Genomic DNA, 22,761 nt, shown 5'->3' with positions numbered 1-22,761 from the left:
CACATGAATGCTACCTGTGATTTCCTATGGGCCTACAATACCAGTTCCTTTCTCCCCCCATTTGGTCTGTCTTCTGCATCTTGAGTTTTCACCAAGGTTCTGGTCTTTGTACTAGGCTTGCTATACTCTCAGGTTATTCCCATAATGGAATACTCGGAAGATCTCTAAAATACAGTCTGCACAGACCTTATCAGCCAATATCCAACAGACTGTTCAGACTCCCTGGAGGATTGGCTGGATCATGAATCTCCAGAATTCAGAGTTGGAGCTGACCCATTGCTTGGAGTATCGGAGTCTCCTTTCAGAAACTGCTCACTCCAGGGTTTACCTTCTACAGGAAAAACCCCCAACTCTCTGCTTTCAGGTCCAGACCGTACAGTCCAGGAGCCACCCAGCTCTCTGATTTTACATGAGAGTCCTGAGTCGTGTGGCACAAAAAGATACATTCTCTGGACAATCACATGTGCTGACACCCAAGAGCATGCTATCCCTGGCCTGGTGGCGCATTCATACAGCCCTAGATTCAGGGAAATCCTTCTGTCTTTTGGTCTGGAACATTCTCTCAATGGATGCCAACTTGACAGGCTGGAGACCTGCGGGGACCTTGTACTGATAAGTTCTGGACACTTTGTCAGTGCAAAGAGCTTGATCACCACATGAAGCTCATCTCCCAAACAACATATTTGAGCTATGAGCGATTCAGTTGTCCCTCCAGTACAGGACCTCTTGAATGCAAGGTCGTCCGATATGGATTTATTTTCACAGAGGAAACAGAAGTATCATGGCTCAAAAAGAGGCCAATCAAATTCCTGCTTGGGTAGAACTTCCTAAGATAAGGAGGTCTGAACTTAGGGGAATGACCTCTGCACCCTGGAGATGTTTTAGGACCTCTGTCAAATGCCAGATATCAACCTCCTGGCAACAAATTGAGAAACAAATGTGTGATCCAAAGACACCGTATTGCTGACAGTCTGCGTACAAAGTTAAGATGTGATGCAGCCTCCCTGCCTTGGAAGGAACCTAGGCTGAGGCCTGCTTCACATCTTAACTTTGTATGTGGACTGTCAGGAGTGCTACGTCTAGATAAGAACTTTAGACGCCGGCACCCAAATGTAGTGGATTACCGGAGAAGATCAATGGGCACTTGGGGCGGCATTCTAAGTAATCAAATGCGGTCACAAAATACTTAGAAAATGCGTCTCTGGGTCCAGGGATCCTCCAGCCATAGCAGTGGATGATCTGGTGACCCCCTTGGATTTGTTTAACCTGATCTATACCTTTCCTCCTCTGAAGCTCCTTCCTCATCTGCTCCACAAGATCCAGATGGAGAGCATTTCAGTGATACTCAATGTACTGAAGTGGTCCAAGCTTATGTGGTACCCATACCTCATCAGACCCTGTTGGACTCTTTGTGGGCTCTTCCATATTGGCCAGATCTTCTGTCTCACTGGTTTTAATAGCATGATTGTTGAACCCCAGGTCCTAAAGGATAGGACCTATCTGATTGAGTTATTCCTCAATTCATCTCTCACAGGGTCTACCAGCACACTTGGATAGTGTACTTTGCATGTGGCAAGGAAATTTTTTTCCAGAAAATACTTTGTGGGAGACATCCTGGCTTTTCTCCAGTCTGGACCAAAGGTTTTTACCCAGGGTAGAATTTCAGCTTTAGAGATTCTTTTTTTATGGATTGCTTGCCTCTCATTCCTTGGTAAGAGTCTAGGGATCACACACATAGGTCCACCTATAAGTCCACCAATGACTCTGTGGGACCTCAAAATGGCATTGTCTATTCTTAAAAATCCACCCATGAACCTATCAGAGCTTTCCATCTGTCTGATCTTACACACAAGGTGGCCTTTTTAGTTGGCATCACTTTTTGCAGGGCGAGTTTCAGAGTTAATGGCCTTGTCTTGCAAAAGGATCTTTTCTTGTGCTATACCGATAAGGTTGTCTTGAGGTCTAGCTTCCCATCTCCATAAGGTGGCGTCTTCCTTTCACCTTAAGCAGGCCATTGTACTTACTTCCCTCTCTCCTGCTCCTATACATCCCAAGGAGAACTGTTCCTCCATTGTTCAGACATGGTACAAACTATTTATATTTATATTTCTGCCATATCTTCCTTCAAGCTGACTGACTCTCTCTTTGTCGTTCCTAAGGGTACCCTTAGGGGGCCAGCCTGCTTCTCCTTCCGCCATTTTTAGGTGGCTTAGGAAGGTCATTCAAGCTTATCAGCTTATGGATATGGTTCTCCCTTTTCCATTCAAGGAACGTTCTACTAGTTGAGAAAGTGCTTCTTGGGTTTTTCAGCATCTGTTTCCCAGATTTGCAAGGTTCCACCTGGTCCTCTATTCTCCATGTTTCACTAGGTGGATCTTCAAGCCATAGTTGATACCAGCTTTCAGGGCCTAACGTCCTTCAGGCAGCACTTTTTACCTGTTTGCCTTGTGAAATTGTTAGTGTTTGTTTTTGTTGCCCACTATTTGGTTTGACTGATTGCGGGCATCCCAAATGTCTCCGAATTATTCTGACCCCTTGTCTCTTAATGTACGGTTAACCTCCCTGGCGGTATGATTATTTCGGATTTTAGGTGCTGAAAGCGGTACCATTATTTTGCATGGAAATTTGGCGTTTTATATTGTAGGTCTGTAAATCTTAACAATAACACACTTAAATCTGTCCAAACAAAGAGTCTAGTAGATATCCCGGGTATGATAAAGTTTGAAACACAAAAACATAAATTATAATATAATAAATAAAAATAAATAATTAAAAAAAAAAAAAATAGTAATAAAATAAATTTCCCCACAATTCACTATCGCTCAATTCTGCAAGTGTTCTAATTTACTATCGCTGTTTTCTAGCTGGTCTAAAGCCACTTTTGACGTAAAGGGACACTTTTTGGTTGCTATGGACAACCTTCAGTTTCCAGGCAGAAAGAACAGTATATATCATATAAAACTGCATGCAGGGCATGGACCAAAGCACTGGGGACAAAAGGGATGTGAAATCATTTCATACAGTACTGTATGTGTTATGATTTTTACTTTTTTTTTAATTTGCCGCCAGGCTCCGCCCCCGTGCGTCGCGCCGCTCGCAGGGAACGGAGCCTGGCACGGAGAGGCTTCGGAGGAGGACGGAGCCCACGGACACTGCGGGGGGACATCGCAGGATCCCGGGGACAAGGTAAGTAAAGCCGCCCCAGGATCCTGCAATGCGATCCCGAGTGTGGCTCGGGGTTACCGCTAATGGTACTGAATTTTAACCCCGAGCCACACTCGGGAAAACCGCCAGGGAGGCTACAAAAAAAAAAAAAAGATTTTTGACTCAATGGATATCATTGGGAGACACAGGTCCCTCCCTCTGACATGGGACTACTCATTGTACAGACATGTACTAAACAGAGGCATGATGGGAGTGTGAGCGGTTATACTGGGTGACCATTTCTCCTGTAGGTGGCAGTATAATCCAGGATCCCGATACCCTGTGTCTCTTCATGAACTCCAAGAAACGGATTTTACGACAAGTCTAAATCTCTCCCTATCTTTTGTCTTTCTCTCTCTCTGATTGAATACAATGAAGGCACATAACTCACCTCTATGAGAAGTTTTAGCCCGATGTCGTCTCGAACTCTCCCGTCCCGCCGGGCCTGGGCGGCCTGGTTGGTAAACCACACGCAGGGGATCCAGTACTTGTTGAAGTCAGAGGCTAAACTTTCGTATTTCTTTAGCTCCTCGCGGGTCATAAAGCCTGGAAAAGATTGCGGTGTTAACCCCTTCACTGTCATCACCCACAATTCCCCATTGGAGATCCCATCCCACCGTCCTGACATATTGTATGAATATATCACTGTACATCATTTTCATTACAGGTCATTCATCTACAGAATACAATATGCCGTCTCCATTGGTCAGCCACCAAGATTCAACCAATTCATCTCATTAGCTAATTTGCATATCAGTCCTCCCAGTGTTGGAGCCCAAATCAAATATGTTCCACAAAGTCTTATGCCGCGTACACACGATCGGAATTGCCATTCAAGGTTTTTCCGATGGAATTCTGCTCAAGCTTGCCTTGCATACACAAGATCACACAAAAGTTCTCTGAACTTTCGACCGGCAAGAACGCGGTGACGTCCAACACTACGATGAGCCGAGAAAATGAAGTTCAATGTTTCCGAGCATGCTTAGGAATTTTGCGCATTGGAATTGCTACAGATGATTGGAATTTCTGATAGGAATTTTTTCTATTGGAAAAATAGAGAACCTGCTCTCAATCTTTTGCTGGTGAAATTTCCGATCGTGTGTACGCGGCATAACAGTTTATTTTCATTAGAAAGCAGCTACAGCTTGAGTAGAAAAGCCTGTCCCCTGCCCGCATGCTGCAGAGGAGAACCCCTATTCACTGTGTGGAAGCAGTGGTCTCTCTGCAGAGGTCCAACATGCCAAGTCAGATCTATGGCTCTCATGCTCAGGGCCAGATTAACGTAGGAGCTATTGGAGCTCCAGGCCTCTACCTTAATATAGGTCCAGCGGGGATAGACTGACCATTGGGGCACTGCCCGGTGGCCCCATGAGATGCTCCTGGTACCTGCTGCAGTAGGGTGAATCTGACAGTCGGGGGTGATCGGTACAGTGGGGAGCAAATAGAAGCAATCTCCCTGTATAGCTCTCCATGAAGCAACTGAAAGCCAATTCTCCCCCTCCCCCTCCTCCTCCCGTGGCTTTCAGCTGCTTCATGGAGAGCCAAAGAGGGAGAGCGGTGCTTGTAATTGCTCCCCCGCAATACCGACCACCCCCAACTGTCATCAGATCCGACTGTACTCTGGGCCCCTCTGTGTGCTCCCAGGACCCCCCTTGTTCCCTCACAGCACTGCTGGCTTCCCTCCTCACCTCTCCTGCCGGCTGCTGTGGGGGATGTGTCAGGATGGAGAGCAGAGAAGGGGCCAGTAAATATGTCATTTAGCAGCTCCTTCCTTGACTGAATGAACAGAGTCAGTGATCTGTACTGATCACTGACTCTGTTCATTTTCCAGAAGAGGTGAAGCTGTTATAGCTGGAAAGGGTGGGGCCAACCCAATATTGAACCCTCCGGACTAAGACTGGGATGTCATTAAAGTTCATGTGCGTGTGTAAAGGCAGGCGTCCCAATACTTTTGGGAATATTGTGTATATAATAAGATTAATAACACAACCAGAATATCGGCTTTTTTTTACGTTTGGTGGAAACTTTCTGAACTTACCTGCATCCACTATGTGATCCATGGTGGGGAACCTCTTGAGGACGCGGGTGCTGACCGACCTCAGGATGAGCACCGAGGAGAGGTTGGCGTAACGTATTAGGGTGCGTCGCAGCAGGCGGCCCCTCTCGTCTCCTCCATGGACGGTGCTGGAGACCACACACATGAGCTGGTCCGGCAGGGGGATGTTGGTGTACTGGCCCCACCAACGATTGACAATCAGGTTGACATAGAATCCCAGAACGAAGGCGATGGGGATGAGGTTGATGTATTGATTGCAGTATTTGACGGCCTTCTCAAACATCCGCTTCTGGTCTCCATTCAGGGCGCATCTGGAAGTTGGATGACAGAGCCGGTCACATATGAGATTGACATGGACAGAGCCGGTCACATATGAGATTGACATGGACAGAGCCGGTCACATATGAGATTGACATGGACAGAGCCGGTCACATATGAGATTGACATGGACAGAGCCGGTCACATATGAGATTGACATGGACAGAGCCGGTCACATATGAGATTGACATGGACAGAGCTGGTCACGTATGAGAATGACATGGACAGAGACGGTCACGTATGAGATTGACATGGACAGAGCCGGTCACATATGAGATTAAAATGGACAGAGCCGGTCACATATGAGATTGACATGGACAGGGACGGTCACGTATGAGATTGACATGGACAGAGCCGGTCACATATGAGATTGACATGGACAGAGCCGGTCACATATGAGATTGACATGGACAGAGCCGGTCACATATGAGATTGACATGGACAGAGCTGGTCACATATGAGATTGACATGGACAGTGATGGTCACATATGAGATTGACATGGACAGAGCCGGTCACATATGAGATTGACATGGACAGGGACGGTCACGTATGAGATTGACATGGACAGAGCCGGTCATGTATGAGATTGACATGGACAGAGCCGGTCATGTATGAGATTGACATGGACAGGGACGGTCACGTATGAGATTGACATGGACAGAGCCGGTCACATATGAGATTGACATGGACAGAGCCGGTCACATATGAGATTGACATGGACAGAGCCGGTCACATATGAGATTGACATGGACAGAGACGGTCACGTATGAGATTGACATGGACAGAGCCGGTCACATATGAGATTGACATGGACAGAGCCGGTCACATATGAGATTGACATGGACAGTGATGGTCACATATGAGATTGACATGGACAGGGACGGTCACATATGAGATTGACATGGACAGAGCCGGTCACATATGAGATTGACATGGACAGAGCCGGTCACATATGAGATTGACATGGACAGTGATGGTCACATATGAGATTGACATGGACAGAGCCGGTCACATATGAGATTGACATGGACAGGGACGGTCACGTATGAGATTGACATGGACAGAGCCAGTCATGTATGAGATTGACATGGACAGGGACGGTCACGTATGAGATTGACATGGACAGAGCCGGTCACGTATGAGATTGACATGGACAGAGCCGGTCACATATGAGATTGACATGGACAGAGCCGGTCATGTATGAGATTGACATGGACAGAGCCGGTCACGTATGAGATTGACATGGACAGAGCCGGTCACGTATGAGATTGACATGGACAGAGCCGGTCATGTATGAGATTGACATGGACAGAGCCGGTCATGTATGAGATTGACATGGACAGAGCCGGTCACGTATGAGATTGACATGGACAGAGCCGGTCACATATGAGATTGACATGGACAGAGCTGGTCACATATGAGATTGACATGGACAGAGCCGGTCATGTATGAGATTGACATGGACAGGGACGGTCACATATGAGATTGACATGGACAGAGCCGGTCACATATGAGATTGACATGGACAGAGCCGGTCACATATGAGATTGACATGGACAGAGCCGGTCACATATGAGATTGACATGGACAGAGCCGGTCATGTATGAGATTGACATGGACAGAGCCGGTCACATATGAGATTGACATGGACAGGGACGGTCACATATGAGATTGACATGGACAGAGCCGGTCACATATGAGATTGACATGGACAGAGCCGGTCATGTATGAGATTGACATGGACAGGGACGGTCACATATGAGATTGACATGGACAGAGCCGGTCACATATGAGATTGACATGGACAGAGCCGGTCATGTATGAGATTGACATGGACAGAGCCGGTCACATATGAGATTGACATGGACAGAGCCGGTCATGTATGAGATTGACATGGACAGAGCCGGTCACATATGAGATTGACATGGACAGGGACGGTCACATATGAGATTGACATGGACAGAGCCGGTCACGTATGAGATTGACATGGACAGAGCCGGTCACATATGAGATTGACATGGACAGGGACGGTCACATATGAGATTGACATGGACAGAGCCGGTCATGTATGAGATTGACATGGACAGAGCCGGTCACATATGAGATACACGCAATGTTTGCATCGCTTTGTTGGAAATACAAAGCCACATGTCTGGTCTGGGAGGAGTTGAAGGTTGTCACCTCCTTCCATTCATTTCTATGAGTGGCGTTCCGTCCAATAGGGGCACATAAGTGCCCTTCCCCCCATCTGTGCGTCCAGCCCCCTGATCTACATACAGGACACCGGATGCATGGCTTCCAATGGAGGGGGTGTGTATTTAGAAGCACGTGATTGGAGCCAGAGGCTCTAATAGGCTTCAAAAAAGGGTGGGCTCGGGACGCAGACCACTCCGCCCCAAGCCCACCCAGTTGTGTAACAATAGCCAATTAATATTCGCTTTTATCACACTGATTCAACTCCGGGCCAATCAGGAAGCAGGTCGTGAGACCCGTTTCCCGATTGGCCGAAAGAAGAATCGCTCCTATTGGCCCATGAGAAGGAGATGTACGGCCGAGGAGACGCATCCCGGGACACGGAGAGACTGAGGGGGCAGACGCCTGTCAGCATGGGGTGAGTGAGCTGGTGACGGGGTGTTGACTTTTTAAGTGTAAATCAAGCAAATGACTTTGTTGTCGGGATTGTTGGTGTTTCCATCTCATCTTTATACTGTTCAGATTTATAGCAGTTACCAGAAAAGAATGTCCCCTATAGACGTTCCCTATAGACGTCCCCTATAGACGTCCCCTATAGACATCCTCTATAGACGTCCCCTATAGACATTCCCTATAGATGTCCCCTATAGACATTCCCTATAGACATTCCCTATAGATGTCCCCTATAGACGTTCCCTATAGATGTCCCCTATAGACGTTCCCTATAGATGTCCCCTATAGACGTTCCCTATAGATGTCCCCTATAGACGTTCCCTATAGATGTCCCCTATAGACGTTCCCTATAGATGTCCCCTATAGACGGTCCCTATAGATGTCCCCTATAGATGTCCCCTATAGACGTTCCCTTTGCTCTCATTATTATTGATGATTGTATCTGCTGGGAACGGGTGAAAGCCACAAATTGTAAAACAATAACTCCACCCAGAGACCGGGGGAGGGGCAAATTGTGAGAAACAATCCCGATATACAAATCCGATCACACTGAATACATGATCAATACTGGAATCTATAAGTGTATGGATCTATCAGTGTATTGATCTGTCAGTGTATTCATCTATCTGTGTGAATCTATCAGTGTATTGATCTATCAGTATATGGCTCTATTAGTGTATGGATCTATCAGTGTATGGATCTGTCAGTGTATTGATCTATCAGTGTATTGATCTATCAGTGGATGGATCTATCAGTGTATTGATCTATCAGTGTATCAATCTATCAGTGTATTGATCTATCAGTGTATTGATCTATCAGTGTATCGATCTATCAGTGTATTGATCTATCAGTGTATTGATCTATCAGTGTATTGATCTATCAGTGTATCAATCTATCAGTGTATTGATCTATCAGTGTATTGATCTATCAGTGTATTGATCTATTAGTGTATGAATCGATTAGTGTATGGATCTATCAGTGGATGGATCTATCAGTGTATTGATCTATCAGTGTATTGATCTATCAGTGTATCAATCTATCAGTGTATTGATCTATCAGTGTATTGATCTATCAGTGTATTGATCTATTAGTGTATGAATCGATTAGTGTATGGATCTATCAGTGGATGGATCTATCAGTGTATTGATCTATCAGTGTATCGATCTATCAGTGTATTGATCTATCAGTGGATGGATCTATCAGTGTATTGATCTATCAGTGTATCGATCTATCAGTGTATTGATCTATCAGTGTATTGATCTATTAGTGTATGAATCGATCAGTGTATGGATCTATCAGTGGATGGATCTATCAGTGTATTGATCTATCAGTGTATTGATCTATCAGTGTATTGATATATCAGTGTATTGATATATCAGTGTATAGATATGTCAGTGTATTGATCTTTCAGTATATGTACTCTGCACAGTAGCACGTCCCTTAAGGTTGGATGGAATTCTCGATACCTGTCCTCGGGGTGGAGTCATGGTGGTTCAGGTAAGCGGCTCACCTGTAGACGATGCTAAAGGTGGAGTAGAGGAGGATGAAGACCAGGAACTCCTTGTACAGTAGTTTATAGATACTTCCTTTCCATCGGAAGAGAAGTTTGGAGAATCCTCCGAATCGGGCGTTGGCCACTTTCAGGGTGTAGGAGACGGTCATCCTGACTCTGCCAGGACCAGAAGAGTGACAGTTAGCTGAATGTTCAAATCTAAATGTTCTGTATGAATGTATAGTTCTATGTTATTACTGTATAGTGGGGTCTGGGCTGCTGAGCTTGCAATCTGTCCATGGGTGGCATGCTAAGAGTGTGGAGAGAGGAGCAACCAATCATCTGCCACTTTTCCCAGGATTTGTGTTGCTGTATCAAAAGGTGAATTCTGATTGGCCAATGTGGGTAACAGTACAATCTGTATAACTCTTTATACAGATTGACTGGTCCATAGACAGGAGGGCTCGGTATCGTGATTATAATTGGACATTTCATGCCTGGGTCTTTACTTTCATCTGTTATTTTGGCAAAATTCAACCACCAGTGTCTCCTCCTGCTCTACAGTCCCTTCCCCTCCTCTTGTCCCTTTCATAGATGGCTCCCACCAGTGTCCTGTCCCTTCCATAGATGGCTCCCACCAGTGTCCTGTCCCTTCCATAGATGGCTCCCACCAGTGTCTAGTCCTGTCCATTGATGGCTCCCACCAGTGTTTTGTCCCTTCCATAGATGGCTCCCACCAGTGTTTTGTCCCTTCCACAGATGGCTCCCACCAGTGTCTTGTCCCTTCCATAGATGGCTCCCACCAGTGTCTAGTCCTGTCCATTGATGGGTCCCACCAGTGTCCTGTCCCTTCCATAGATGGCTCCCACCAGTGTCTTGTCCCTTCCATAGATGGCTCCCACCAGTGTCCTGTCCCTTCCATAGATGGCTCCCACCAGTGTCCTGTCCCTTCCATAGATGGCTCCCACCAGTGTCCTGTCCCTTCAATAGATGGCTCCCACCAGTGTCCTGTCCCTTCCATAGATGGCTCCCACCAGTGTCTTGTCCCTTCCATAGATGGCTCCCACCAGTGTCCTGTCCCTTCCATAGATGGCTCCCACCAGTGTCTTGTCCCTTCCATAGATGGCTCCCACCAGTGTCTAGTCCTGTCCATAGATGGGTCCCACCAGTGTCCTGTCCCTTCCATAGATGGCTCCCACCAGTGTCTTGTCCCTTCCATAGATGGCTCCCACCAGTGTCCTGTCCCTTCCATAGATGGCTCCCACCAGTGTCTTGTCCCTTCCATAGATGGCTCCCACCAGTGTCCTGTCCCTTCAATAGATGGCTCCCACCAGTGTCCTGTCCCTTCCATAGATGGCTCCCACCAGTGTCTTGTCCCTTCCATAGATGGCTCCCACCAGTGTCCTGTGCCTTCCATAGATGGCTCCCACCAGTGTCTTGTCCCTTACATAGATGGCTCCCACCAGTGTCTTGTCCCTTCCATAGATGGCTCCCACCAGTGTCCTGTCCCTTCAATAGATGGCTCCCACCAGTGTCCTGTCCCTTCCATAAATGGCTCCCACCAGTGTCCTGTCCCTTCCATAGATGGCTCCCACCAGTGTCCTGTCCCTTCAATAGATGGCTCCCACCAGTGTCCTGTCCCTTCCATAGATGGCTCCCACCAGTGTCCTGTCCCTTCCATAGATGGCTCCCACCAGTGTCTTGCTTCCCAATGAACAGCTCCCACCATTGTCTTTTCTCCCCCATAGTTGTTCCAGTCAGTGTCTTGCCCCCAGTGTCTTGTCCCCCCAATTGACAGCTCCCATCAGTGTCTTGTCCCTCTATTCCCCCTTCGATGGCTATGGCTGTCACCATTGTCTTATCCTCCATAGATGGTCTTGTCCCCTCATACATGGTTCCCACTAGTGTCTTGCCCCATTAGACTGCTCCCACCATTGTCTTTTCTTTTCCATAAATGGCTCCTGCCAGTGTCTTGTCCCCCAATAGATTTTTCATACCAGTGTCTTGTCCCCCCATTGTCCCTCCATGGGTAGCTCCCACCAGTACAATATCCCCCAATAGATAGCTCCCACCAGTGTCTTGTCCCCCCCCCATAGACAGCTCCCACCGGTATCTTGTCCCAAATAGATGGCTCTCATCAGTGTCGTGTGCCCCCCATACATGGCTCCCTCCAGTTTCTTGTTCTCCCACAGATGGTTCCCGTCAGTGTCTGTTCCCCCTACTTGACAGCTCATACCAGTGTCTTGTCCCTCCATAGATGACTCCCACCAGTCCTTTGTCCCCCCCACAAACATTTACCACCAGCGTCCCACCCAAGGTGGCAACCCTACCCCCTCCTCAAATTCCCAGCAAAGTTGCATGAATACAAAATATCCCCCATTCTGTACAGGTTTGGTCCCATTATCAGATGTCGGTGTGAATGTCGGTCATAGTTCTGTGCCCTAATGTATAGAATGTCATTGGTGGGAAGATCCGTCCTTCAGCAGAACATCCCCAGCAACTCACCTCTATGTGGAGACGATAGAAGAGCATCTCCGGAGACTGAGCCGTCCTTATATACAATCTGATAGACGGGAGGCAATTCTATCCTGATTTATTGTCTCATAATCTGCAGAGAAAATAATCTGTGTGCACAAAGAGTATTGGAGTTCTCACACTACACATATATATTCACACACCACTCACATATATATTCACACACTCACATATATATTCACACACCACTCACATATATATTCACACACCACACATATATATTCACACACTCACATATATATTCACAAACTCACACATATATATTCACACACCACTCACATATATATTCACACACCACTCACATATATATTCACACACCACTCACATATATATTCACACACTCACATATATATTCACACACCACTCACATATATATTCACACACAGCTCACATATATATTCACACACCACTCACATATATATTCACACACCACTCACATATATATTCACACACCACTCACATATATATTCACACACCACTCACATATATATTCACACACCACTCACATATATATTCACACACCACTCACATATATATTCACACACAGCTCACATATATATTCACACACAGCTCACATATATATTCACACACAGCTCACATATATATTCACACACCACTCACATATATATTCACACACCACTCACATATATATTCACACACCACTCACATATATATTCACACACCACTCACATATATATTCACACACCACTCACATATATATTCACACACCACTCACATATATATTCACACACAGCTCACATATATATTCACACACAGCTCACATATATATTCACACACCACTCACATATATATTCACACACCACTCACATATATATTCACACACCACTCACATATATATTCACACACCACTCACATATATATTCACACACCACTCACATATATATTCACACACCACTCACATATATATTCACACACCACTCACATATATATTCACACACTCACATATATATTCACACACCACTCACATATATATTCACACACCACTCACATATATATTCACACACCACTCACATATATATTCACACACCACTCACATATATATATTCACACACTCACATATATATTCACACACCACTCACATATATATTCACACACCACTCACATATATATTCACACACTCACACATATATATTCACACACCACTCACATATATATTCACACACTCACATATATATATATATATATATACATACAGAGGGGAAAATAACGATCGTCTCCCCTGCAGATTGTGTAAGTTTTGCCCCCTTACATAGAAATGAAGGGTCTATAATTTTTATCATAGGTGTATTTTATATGATAGAGACAGAATATCAACCAAAAATCCAGAAAAATCACATCATACAAATGTTATAAATGGAGTAAAATAAGTATTTGCTCCCCAAGCAAAACATGACTTATGCCCCATACACACGATCGGACTTCTGGTCGGAAAAAGATATGACGGCTTTTCCTCTCAAGCGTACCTTGCATACACACGGGTCCCACAAAAGTTTGCTGAACTTACGACCGTCAAGAACGCGGTGATGTACAACACTACGACTCGAGAAAATGAAGTTCAATGCGATCGCATTTACGGATAGGAACTTTTCACAACCGAAAAATAGAGAACCTGCTCTCAATCTTTTGCTGGCTGGAATTCTGCCAGCAAAAGTCCGATGGATCGTACACACGGTCGCATTTTCCAACGAAAAACTCTCATCGGTCTTTTGCGGGCTGAAATTCCGATCGTGTGTACGCGGCATTAGTAGTTGGTGGAGAAACCCTTGTTGGTGATCACAGAGGTCAGACGTTTCTTGTGGGTGGTGATCAGGTTTGCTCACCTATGATAACAATTATAGACCCTTCATTTCTTTGTAAATGGGCAAAGGGGGGGACGATCGGTATTCCCCCTCTGTATATATATATATATACACACAATGAGCTCCCGTCCTGATTTCTGAGAGTCTGCAATACATTTATTAAAGTTGAAGTTTAATCTGTTTATATTTTGTTAACCTGGTCCCCCCTCCCCCAACTTTTCCAGTTTTCATTACATACCTTATTGTATACACTGTGATGTCATCACCAGGTCTCTGTGCTTCTCTATGCAATGAAGGTAGATCATGGCTGGTGGGAGGGGCCAGCAGGGGGCGGTACATATCTTCCTGACAACATCCCAGCCCCCGATCTCAGTACTCCTCTCCAGAGCCCTCAGTCCTGATGCAAGCAGTGGACTGGTTTGGGGGGGGGGCGGGGTTGCAAATATTAAAATGACTGGATGGGCGGGTGTCGCTCTGGAGGAGTGGGCATTTCTAGGCAGGCTGGGTGGCAGACCCCCCTAGGTAATGCCCACATGCAGTTTAGGACTCTGTACTGCAGTGCTCTCTGTGCTCCCAATGGACATCAGCTGAATGGGATAACACTACCTCCATCCACCAGGGGGAGCTGACAAGCAGAAGGAACCAAGAGATTGATGGTAGCATTGAATCATGGTAGATGGAGTTCAGGAAAAAAGAATGTTACTATAGCAGTCTATGGAGCATTGGACTACAATCCCCAATGTGAGCCGGGTATAAGGAGAGTGAGAGTTGTCATTTCTCAGGCTGAATACCGAGGAGACCGAGGTAAGTACATCACTGCTTCATATCAACCTACCACCACCCTGCGGCAGAGGACATTACTGTGGGGGGTGTGAAGGGGGGCAGAGGACACTACTGTGGGGGGGGGGTGAAGGGGGGCAGAGGACACTACTGTGGGGGGTGTGAAGGGTGGCAGAGGACACTACTGTGGGGGGTGTGAAGGGGGGCAGAGGACATTACTGTGGGGGTGTGAAGGGTGGCAGAGGACACTACTGTGGGGGGGGGGTGAAGGGTGGCAGAGGACACTACTGTGGGGGGGTGAAGGGTGGCAGAGGACACTACTGTGGGGGGGGGGGTGAAGGGTGGCAGAGGACACTACTGTGGGGGGGGGGTGAAGGGTGGCAGAGGACACTACTGTGGGGGGGGTGAAGGGTGGCAGAGGACACTACTGTGGGGGGGGGGGGTGAAGGGTGGCAGAGGACACTACTGTGGGGGGGGGTGAAGGGTGGCAGAGGACACTACTGTGGGGGGGGGTGAAGGGTGGCAGAGGACACTACTGTGGGGGGGGGTGAAGGGTGGCAGAGGACACTACTGTGGGGGGGGGGTGAAGGGTGGCAGAGGACACTACTGTGGGGGGGGGGGGGGTGAAGGGTGGCAGAGGACACTACTGTGGAGGGTGAAGGGTGGCAGAGGACACTACTGTGGGGGGGGGGGTGAAGGGGGGCAGAGGACACTACTGTGGGGGGGGGTGAAGGGTGGCAGAGGACACTACTGTGGGGGGGGGGGTGAAGGGTGGCAGAGGACACTACTGTGGGGGGGGGTGAAGGGTGGCAGAGGACACTACTGTGGGGGGGGGGGTGAAGGGTGGCAGAGGACACTACTGTGGGGGGGGGGGTGAAGGGTGGCAGAGGACACTACTGTGGGGGGGGGGGTGAAGGGTGGCAGAGGACACTACTGTGGGGGGGGGGTGAAGGGTGGCAGAGGACACTACTGGGGGGGGGGGTGAAGGGTGGCAGAGGACACTACTGTGGGGGGGGGATGAAGGGTGGCAGAGGACACTACTGTGGGGGGGGGTAAGGGGGGCAGAGGACACTACTGTGGGGGGGGTAAGGGGGGCAGAGGACACTACTGTGGGGGGGGGTGAAGGGTGGCAGAGGACACTACTGTGGGGGGGGGGATGAAGGGTGGCAGAGGACACTACTGTGGGGGGGGTAAGGGGGGCAGAGGACACTACTGTGGGGGGGTGAAGGGTGGCAGAGGACACTACTGTGGGGGGGGGGGTAAGGGGGGCAGAGGACACTACTGTGGGGGGGGGTGAAGGGTGGCAGAGGACACTACTGTGGGGGGGGGTGAAGGGGGGCAGAGGACACTACTGTGGGGGGGGGGGGTGAAGGGTGGCAGAGGACACTACTGTGGGGGGGGGGGGTGAAGGGTGGCAGAGGACACTAGTGGGGGGGGGGGTGAAGGGTGGCAGAGGACACTACTGTGGGGGGGGGTGAAGGGTGGCAGAGGACACTACTGTGGGGGGGGGTGAAGGGTGGCAGAGGACACTACTGTGGGGGGGGGTGAAGGGTGGCAGAGGACACTACTGTGGGGGGGGTGAAGGGTGGCAGAGGACACTACTGTGGGGGGGGGGTGAAGGGTGGCAGAGGACACTACTGTGGGGGGGGGTGAAGGGTGGCAGAGGACACTACTGTGGGGGGGGGTGAAGGGTGGCAGAGGACACTACTGTGGGGGGGGGTGAAGGGTGGCAGAGGACACTACTGTGGGGGGGGGTGAAGGGTGGCAGAGGACACTACTGTGGGGGGGGGTGAAGGGTGGCAGAGGACACTACTGTGGGGGGGGGGTGAAGGGTGGCAGAGGACACTACTGTGGGGGGGGGATGAAGGGTGGCAGAGGACACTACTGTGGGGGGGGGTAAGGGGGGCAGAGGACACTACTGTGGGGGGGGGGTAAGGGGGGCAGAGGACACTACTGTGGGGGGGTGAAGGGTGGCAGAGGACACTACTGTGGGGGGGGGTGAAGGGTGGCAGAGGACACTACTGTGGGGGGGGGTGAAGGGTGGCAGAGGACACTACTGTGGGGGGGGGGTGAAGGGTGGCAGAGGACACTACTGTGGGGGGGGGGGTGAAGGGAGGCAGAGGACATTACTGTGGGGGGGGTGAAGGGTGGCAGAGGACACTACTGTGGGGGGGTGAAGGGGAGCAGAGGACACTACTGTGGGGGGGTAAGGGGGGCAGAGGACACTACTGTGGGGGGGGGTGAAGGGAGGCAGAGGACACTACTGTGGGGGGGGGTGAAGGGAGGCAGAGGACACTACTGTGGGGGGTGTGAAGGGGGGCAGAGGACACTACTGTGGGGGGGGGGGGTGAAGGGGGGCAGAGGACACTACTGTGGGGGGTGTGAAGGGTGGCAGAGGACACTACTGTGGGGGGTGTGAAGGGGGGCAGAGGACATTACTGTGGGGGTGTGAAGGGTGGCAGAGGACACTACTGTGGGGGGGGGGGTGAAGGGTGGCAGAGGACACTACTGTGGGGGGGGTGAAGGGTGGCAGAGGACACTACTGTGGGGGGGGGGGGTGAAGGGTGGCAGAGGACACTACTGTGGGGGGGGGGGTGAAGGGTGGCAGAGGACACTACTGTGGGGGGGGTGAAGGGTGGCAGAGGACACTACTGTGGGGGGGGGGGGTGAAGGGTGGCAGAGGACACTACTGTGGGGGGGGGTGAAGGGTGGCAGAGGACACTACTGTGGGGGGGGGTGAAGGGTGGCAGAGGACACTACTGTGGGGGGGGGTGAAGGGTGGCAGAGGACACTACTGTGGGGGGGGTGAAGGGTGGCAGAGGACACTACTGTGGGGGGGGGGTGAAGGGTGGCAGAGGACACTACTGTGGGGGGGGGGGGTGAAGGGTGGCAGAGGACACTACTGTGGAGGGTGAAGGGTGGCAGAGGACACTACTGTGGGGGGGGGGGTGAAGGGGGGCAGAGGACACTACTGTGGGGGGGGGTGAAGGGTGGCAGAGGACACTACTGTGGGGGGGGGGGGTGAAGGGTGGCAGAGGACACTACTGTGGGGGGGGGTGAAGGGTGGCAGAGGACACTACTGTGGGGGGGGGGGGTGAAGGGTGGCAGAGGACACTACTGTGGGGGGGGGGGTGAAGGGTGGCAGAGGACACTACTGTGGGGGGGGGGGTGAAGGGTGGCAGAGGACACTACTGTGGGGGGGGGGTGAAGGGTGGCAGAGGACACTACTGGGGGGGGGGGGTGAAGGGTGGCAGAGGACACTACTGTGGGGGGGGGATGAAGGGTGGCAGAGGACACTACTGTGGGGGGGGGTAAGGGGGGCAGAGGACACTACTGTGGGGGGGGTAAGGGGGGCAGAGGACACTACTGTGGGGGGGGGTGAAGGGTGGCAGAGGACACTACTGTGGGGGGGGGTGAAGGGTGGCAGAGGACACTACTGTGGGGGGGGGGATGAAGGGTGGCAGAGGACACTACTGTGGGGGGGGTAAGGGGGGCAGAGGACACTACTGTGGGGGGGTGAAGGGTGGCAGAGGACACTACTGTGGGGGGGGGGTAAGGGGGGCAGAGGACACTACTGTGGGGGGGGGTGAAGGGTGGCAGAGGACACTACTGTGGGGGGGGGTGAAGGGGGGCAGAGGACACTACTGTGGGGGGGGGGGGTGAAGGGTGGCAGAGGACACTACTGTGGGGGGGGGGGTGAAGGGTGGCAGAGGACACTACTGTGGGGGGGGGTGAAGGGTGGCAGAGGACACTACTGTGGGGGGGGGTGAAGGGTGGCAGAGGACACTACTGTGGGGGGGGGTGAAGGGTGGCAGAGGACACTACTGTGGGGGGGGTGAAGGGTGGCAGAGGACACTACTGTGGGGGGGGGGTGAAGGGTGGCAGAGGACACTACTGTGGGGGGGGGTGAAGGGTGGCAGAGGACACTACTGTGGGGGGGGGTGAAGGGTGGCAGAGGACACTACTGTGGGGGGGGGTGAAGGGTGGCAGAGGACACTACTGTGGGGGGGGGTGAAGGGTGGCAGAGGACACTACTGTGGGGGGGGGTGAAGGGTGGCAGAGGACACTACTGTGGGGGGGGGGTGAAGGGTGGCAGAGGACACTACTGTGGGGGGGGGATGAAGGGTGGCAGAGGACACTACTGTGGGGGGGGGTAAGGGGGGCAGAGGACACTACTGTGGGGGGGGGGTAAGGGGGGCAGAGGACACTACTGTGGGGGGGTGAAGGGTGGCAGAGGACACTACTGTGGGGGGGGGTGAAGGGTGGCAGAGGACACTACTGTGGGGGGGGGTGAAGGGTGGCAGAGGACACTACTGTGGGGGGGGGGTGAAGGGTGGCAGAGGACACTACTGTGGGGGGGGGGGTGAAGGGAGGCAGAGGACATTACTGTGGGGGGGGTGAAGGGTGGCAGAGGACACTACTGTGGGGGGGTGAAGGGGAGCAGAGGACACTACTGTGGGGGGGTAAGGGGGGCAGAGGACACTACTGTGGGGGGGGGTGAAGGGAGGCAGAGGACACTACTGTGGGGGGGGGTGAAGGGAGGCAGAGGACATTACTGTGGGGGGGGTGAAGGGTGGCAGAGGACACTACTGTGGGGGGGGTGAAGGGTGGCAGAGGACACTACTGTGGGGGGGGGGTGAAGGGAGGCAGAGGACACTACTGTGGGGGGGGGTGAAGGGGGGCAGAGGACACTACTGTGGGGGGGGGGTGAAGGGAGGCAGAGGACATTACTGTGGGGGGGGGGTGAAGGGAGGCAGAGGACATTACTGTGGGGGGGGGTGAAGGGTGGCAGAGGACACTACTGTGGGGGGGGGGTGAAGGGTGGCAGAGGACACTACTGTGGGGGGGGGGTGAAGGGGGGCAGAGGACACTACTGTGGGGGGGGTGAAGGGGGGCAGAGGACACTACTGTGGGGGGGGGTGAAGGGGGGCAGAGGACATTACTGTGGGGGGGGGTGAAGGGGGGCAGAGGACACTACTGTGGGGGGTGTGTGAAGGGTGGCAGAGGACACTACTGTGGGGGGGTGAAGGGGAGCAGAGGACACTACTGTGGGGGGGTAAGGGGGGCAGAGGACACTACTGTGGGGGGGGGTGAAGGGAGGCAGAGGACACTACTGTGGGGGGGGGTGAAGGGAGGCAGAGGACATTACTGTGGGGGGGTGAAGGGTGGCAGAGGACACTACTGTGGGGGGGGTGAAGGGTGGCAGAGGACACTACTGTGGGGGAGGGGTGAAGGGAGGCAGAGGACACTACTGTGGGGGGGGGGGGTGAAGGGGGGCAGAGGACACTACTGTGGGGGGGGGGGTGAAGGGAGGCAGAGGACATTACTGTGGGGGGGGGGTGAAGGGAGGCAGAGGACATTACTGTGGGGGGGGTGAAGGGTGGCAGAGGACACTACTGTGGGGGGTAAAGGGTGGCAGAGGACACTACTGTGGGGGGGGGTGAAGGGGGGCAGAGGACACTACTGTGGGGGGGGGGTGAAGGGGGGCAGAGGACACTACTGTGGGGGGGGTGAAGGGGGGCAGAGGACATTACTGTGGGGGGGGGTGAAGGGGGGCAGAGGACACTACTGTGGGGGGGGGTGAAGGGTGGCAGAGGACACTACTGTGGGGGGGGGTGAAGGGGGGCAGAGGACACTACTGTGGGGGGGGGGGGGGTGAAGGGTGGCAGAGGACACTACTGTGGGGGGGGGGGGTGAAGGGTGGCAGAGGACACTACTGTGGGGGGGGGTGAAGGGTGGCAGAGGACACTACTGTGGGGGGGGTGAAGGGTGGCAGAGGACACTACTGTGGGGGGGGGTGAAGGGTGGCAGAGGACACTACTGTGGGGGGGGGTGAAGGGTGGCAGAGGACACTACTGTGGGGGGGTGAAGGGTGGCAGAGGACACTACTGTGGGGGGGGGGTGAAGGGTGGCAGAGGACACTACTGTGGGGGGGGGTGAAGGGTGGCAGAGGACACTACTGTGGGGGGGGGTGAAGGGTGGCAGAGGACACTACTGTGGGGGGGGGTGAAGGGTGGCAGAGGACACTACTGTGGGGGGGGGTGAAGGGTGGCAGAGGACACTACTGTGGGGGGGGGGGTGAAGGGTGGCAGAGGACACTACTGTGGGGGGGGGGTGAAGGGTGGCAGAGGACACTACTGTGGGGGGGGGGATGAAGGGTGGCAGAGGACACTACTGTGGGGGGGGGTAAGGGGGGCAGAGGACACTACTGTGGGGGGGGGGTAAGGGGGGCAGAGGACACTACTGTGGGGGGGTGAAGGGTGGCAGAGGACACTACTGTGGGGGGGGGGTGAAGGGTGGCAGAGGACACTACTGTGGGGGGGGGTGAAGGGTGGCAGAGGACACTACTGTGGGGGGGGGGTGAAGGGTGGCAGAGGACACTACTGTGGGGGGGGGGTGAAGGGAGGCAGAGGACATTACTGTGGGGGGGGTGAAGGGTGGCAGAGGACACTACTGTGGGGGGGTGAAGGGGAGCAGAGGACACTACTGTGGGGGGGTAAGGGGGGCAGAGGACACTACTGTGGGGGGGGGTGAAGGGAGGCAGAGGACACTACTGTGGGGGGGGGGTGAAGGGAGGCAGAGGACATTACTGTGGGGGGGGTGAAGGGTGGCAGAGGACACTACTGTGGGGGGGGTGAAGGGTGGCAGAGGACACTACTGTGGGGGGGGGGTGAAGGGAGGCAGAGGACACTACTGTGGGGGGGGGTGAAGGGGGGCAGAGGACACTACTGTGGGGGGGGGGTGAAGGGAGGCAGAGGACATTACTGTGGGGGGGGGGGTGAAGGGAGGCAGAGGACATTACTGTGGGGGGGGGTGAAGGGTGGCAGAGGACACTACTGTGGGGGGGGGGTGAAGGGTGGCAGAGGACACTACTGTGGGGGGGGGGTGAAGGGGGGCAGAGGACACTACTGTGGGGGGGGTGAAGGGGGGCAGAGGACACTACTGTGGGGGGGGGTGAAGGGGGGCAGAGGACATTACTGTGGGGGGGGGTGAAGGGGGGCAGAGGACACTACTGTGGGGGGTGTGTGAAGGGTGGCAGAGGACACTACTGTGGGGGGGTGAAGGGGAGCAGAGGACACTACTGTGGGGGGGTAAGGGGGGCAGAGGACACTACTGTGGGGGGGGGTGAAGGGAGGCAGAGGACACTACTGTGGGGGGGGGTGAAGGGAGGCAGAGGACATTACTGTGGGGGGGGTGAAGGGTGGCAGAGGACACTACTGTGGGGGGGGTGAAGGGTGGCAGAGGACACTACTGTGGGGGAGGGGTGAAGGGAGGCAGAGGACACTACTGTGGGGGGGGGGGGTGAAGGGGGGCAGAGGACACTACTGTGGGGGGGGGGTGAAGGGAGGCAGAGGACATTACTGTGGGGGGGGGGTGAAGGGAGGCAGAGGACATTACTGTGGGGGGGGGTGAAGGGTGGCAGAGGACACTACTGTGGGGGGTAAAGGGTGGCAGAGGACACTACTGTGGGGGGGGGTGAAGGGGGGCAGAGGACACTACTGTGGGGGGGGGGTGAAGGGGGGCAGAGGACACTACTGTGGGGGGGGTGAAGGGGGGCAGAGGACATTACTGTGGGGGGGGGTGAAGGGGGGCAGAGGACACTACTGTGGGGGGTGTGTGAAGGGGGGCAGAGGACACTACTGTGGGGGGGGGTGAAGGGTGGCAGAGGACACTACTGTGGGGGGGGGTGAAGGGTGGCAGAGGACACTACTGTGGGGGGGGTGAAGGGGGGCAGAGGACATTACTGTGGGGGGGGGGTGAAGGGGGGCAGAGGACACTACTGTGGGGGGGGGGTGAAGGGGGGCAGAGGACACTACTGTGGGGGGGGGGTGAAGGGTGGCAGAGGACACTACTGTGGGGGGGGGTGAAGGGTGGCAGAGGACACTACTGTGGGGGGGGGTGAAGGGTG

General features: G+C 52.8%; 1 protein-coding gene across 1 annotated transcript in view; it reads right to left on the bottom strand.

Moving 5' to 3' along the window:
* BEST4 (bestrophin 4) overlaps window positions 1-9,887 on the bottom strand; it is a 45,300-nt gene extending 35,413 nt beyond the window's left edge. The window contains exons 1-3 of the mRNA XM_073591504.1: window positions 9,736-9,887; window positions 5,243-5,571; window positions 3,596-3,750 (exon numbers count right to left, since the gene is read on the bottom strand). Coding sequence (XP_073447605.1) covers window positions 3,596-3,750; window positions 5,243-5,571; window positions 9,736-9,887 — 636 coding nt within the window. The remainder of the gene's footprint in view (window positions 1-3,595; window positions 3,751-5,242; window positions 5,572-9,735) is intronic.
* Between the last annotated feature and the right edge of the window lie 12,874 nt (window positions 9,888-22,761).

Source organism: Aquarana catesbeiana, linkage group LG07, assembly GCF_042186555.1.
Source record: "Aquarana catesbeiana isolate 2022-GZ linkage group LG07, ASM4218655v1, whole genome shotgun sequence".
In the NCBI taxonomy this organism is placed as follows: Eukaryota; Metazoa; Chordata; class Amphibia; order Anura; family Ranidae; genus Aquarana; species Aquarana catesbeiana.
The sequence above is the reverse complement of the archived record's forward strand: the minus strand, read 5'-3'. Positions and strand labels throughout refer to the sequence as shown.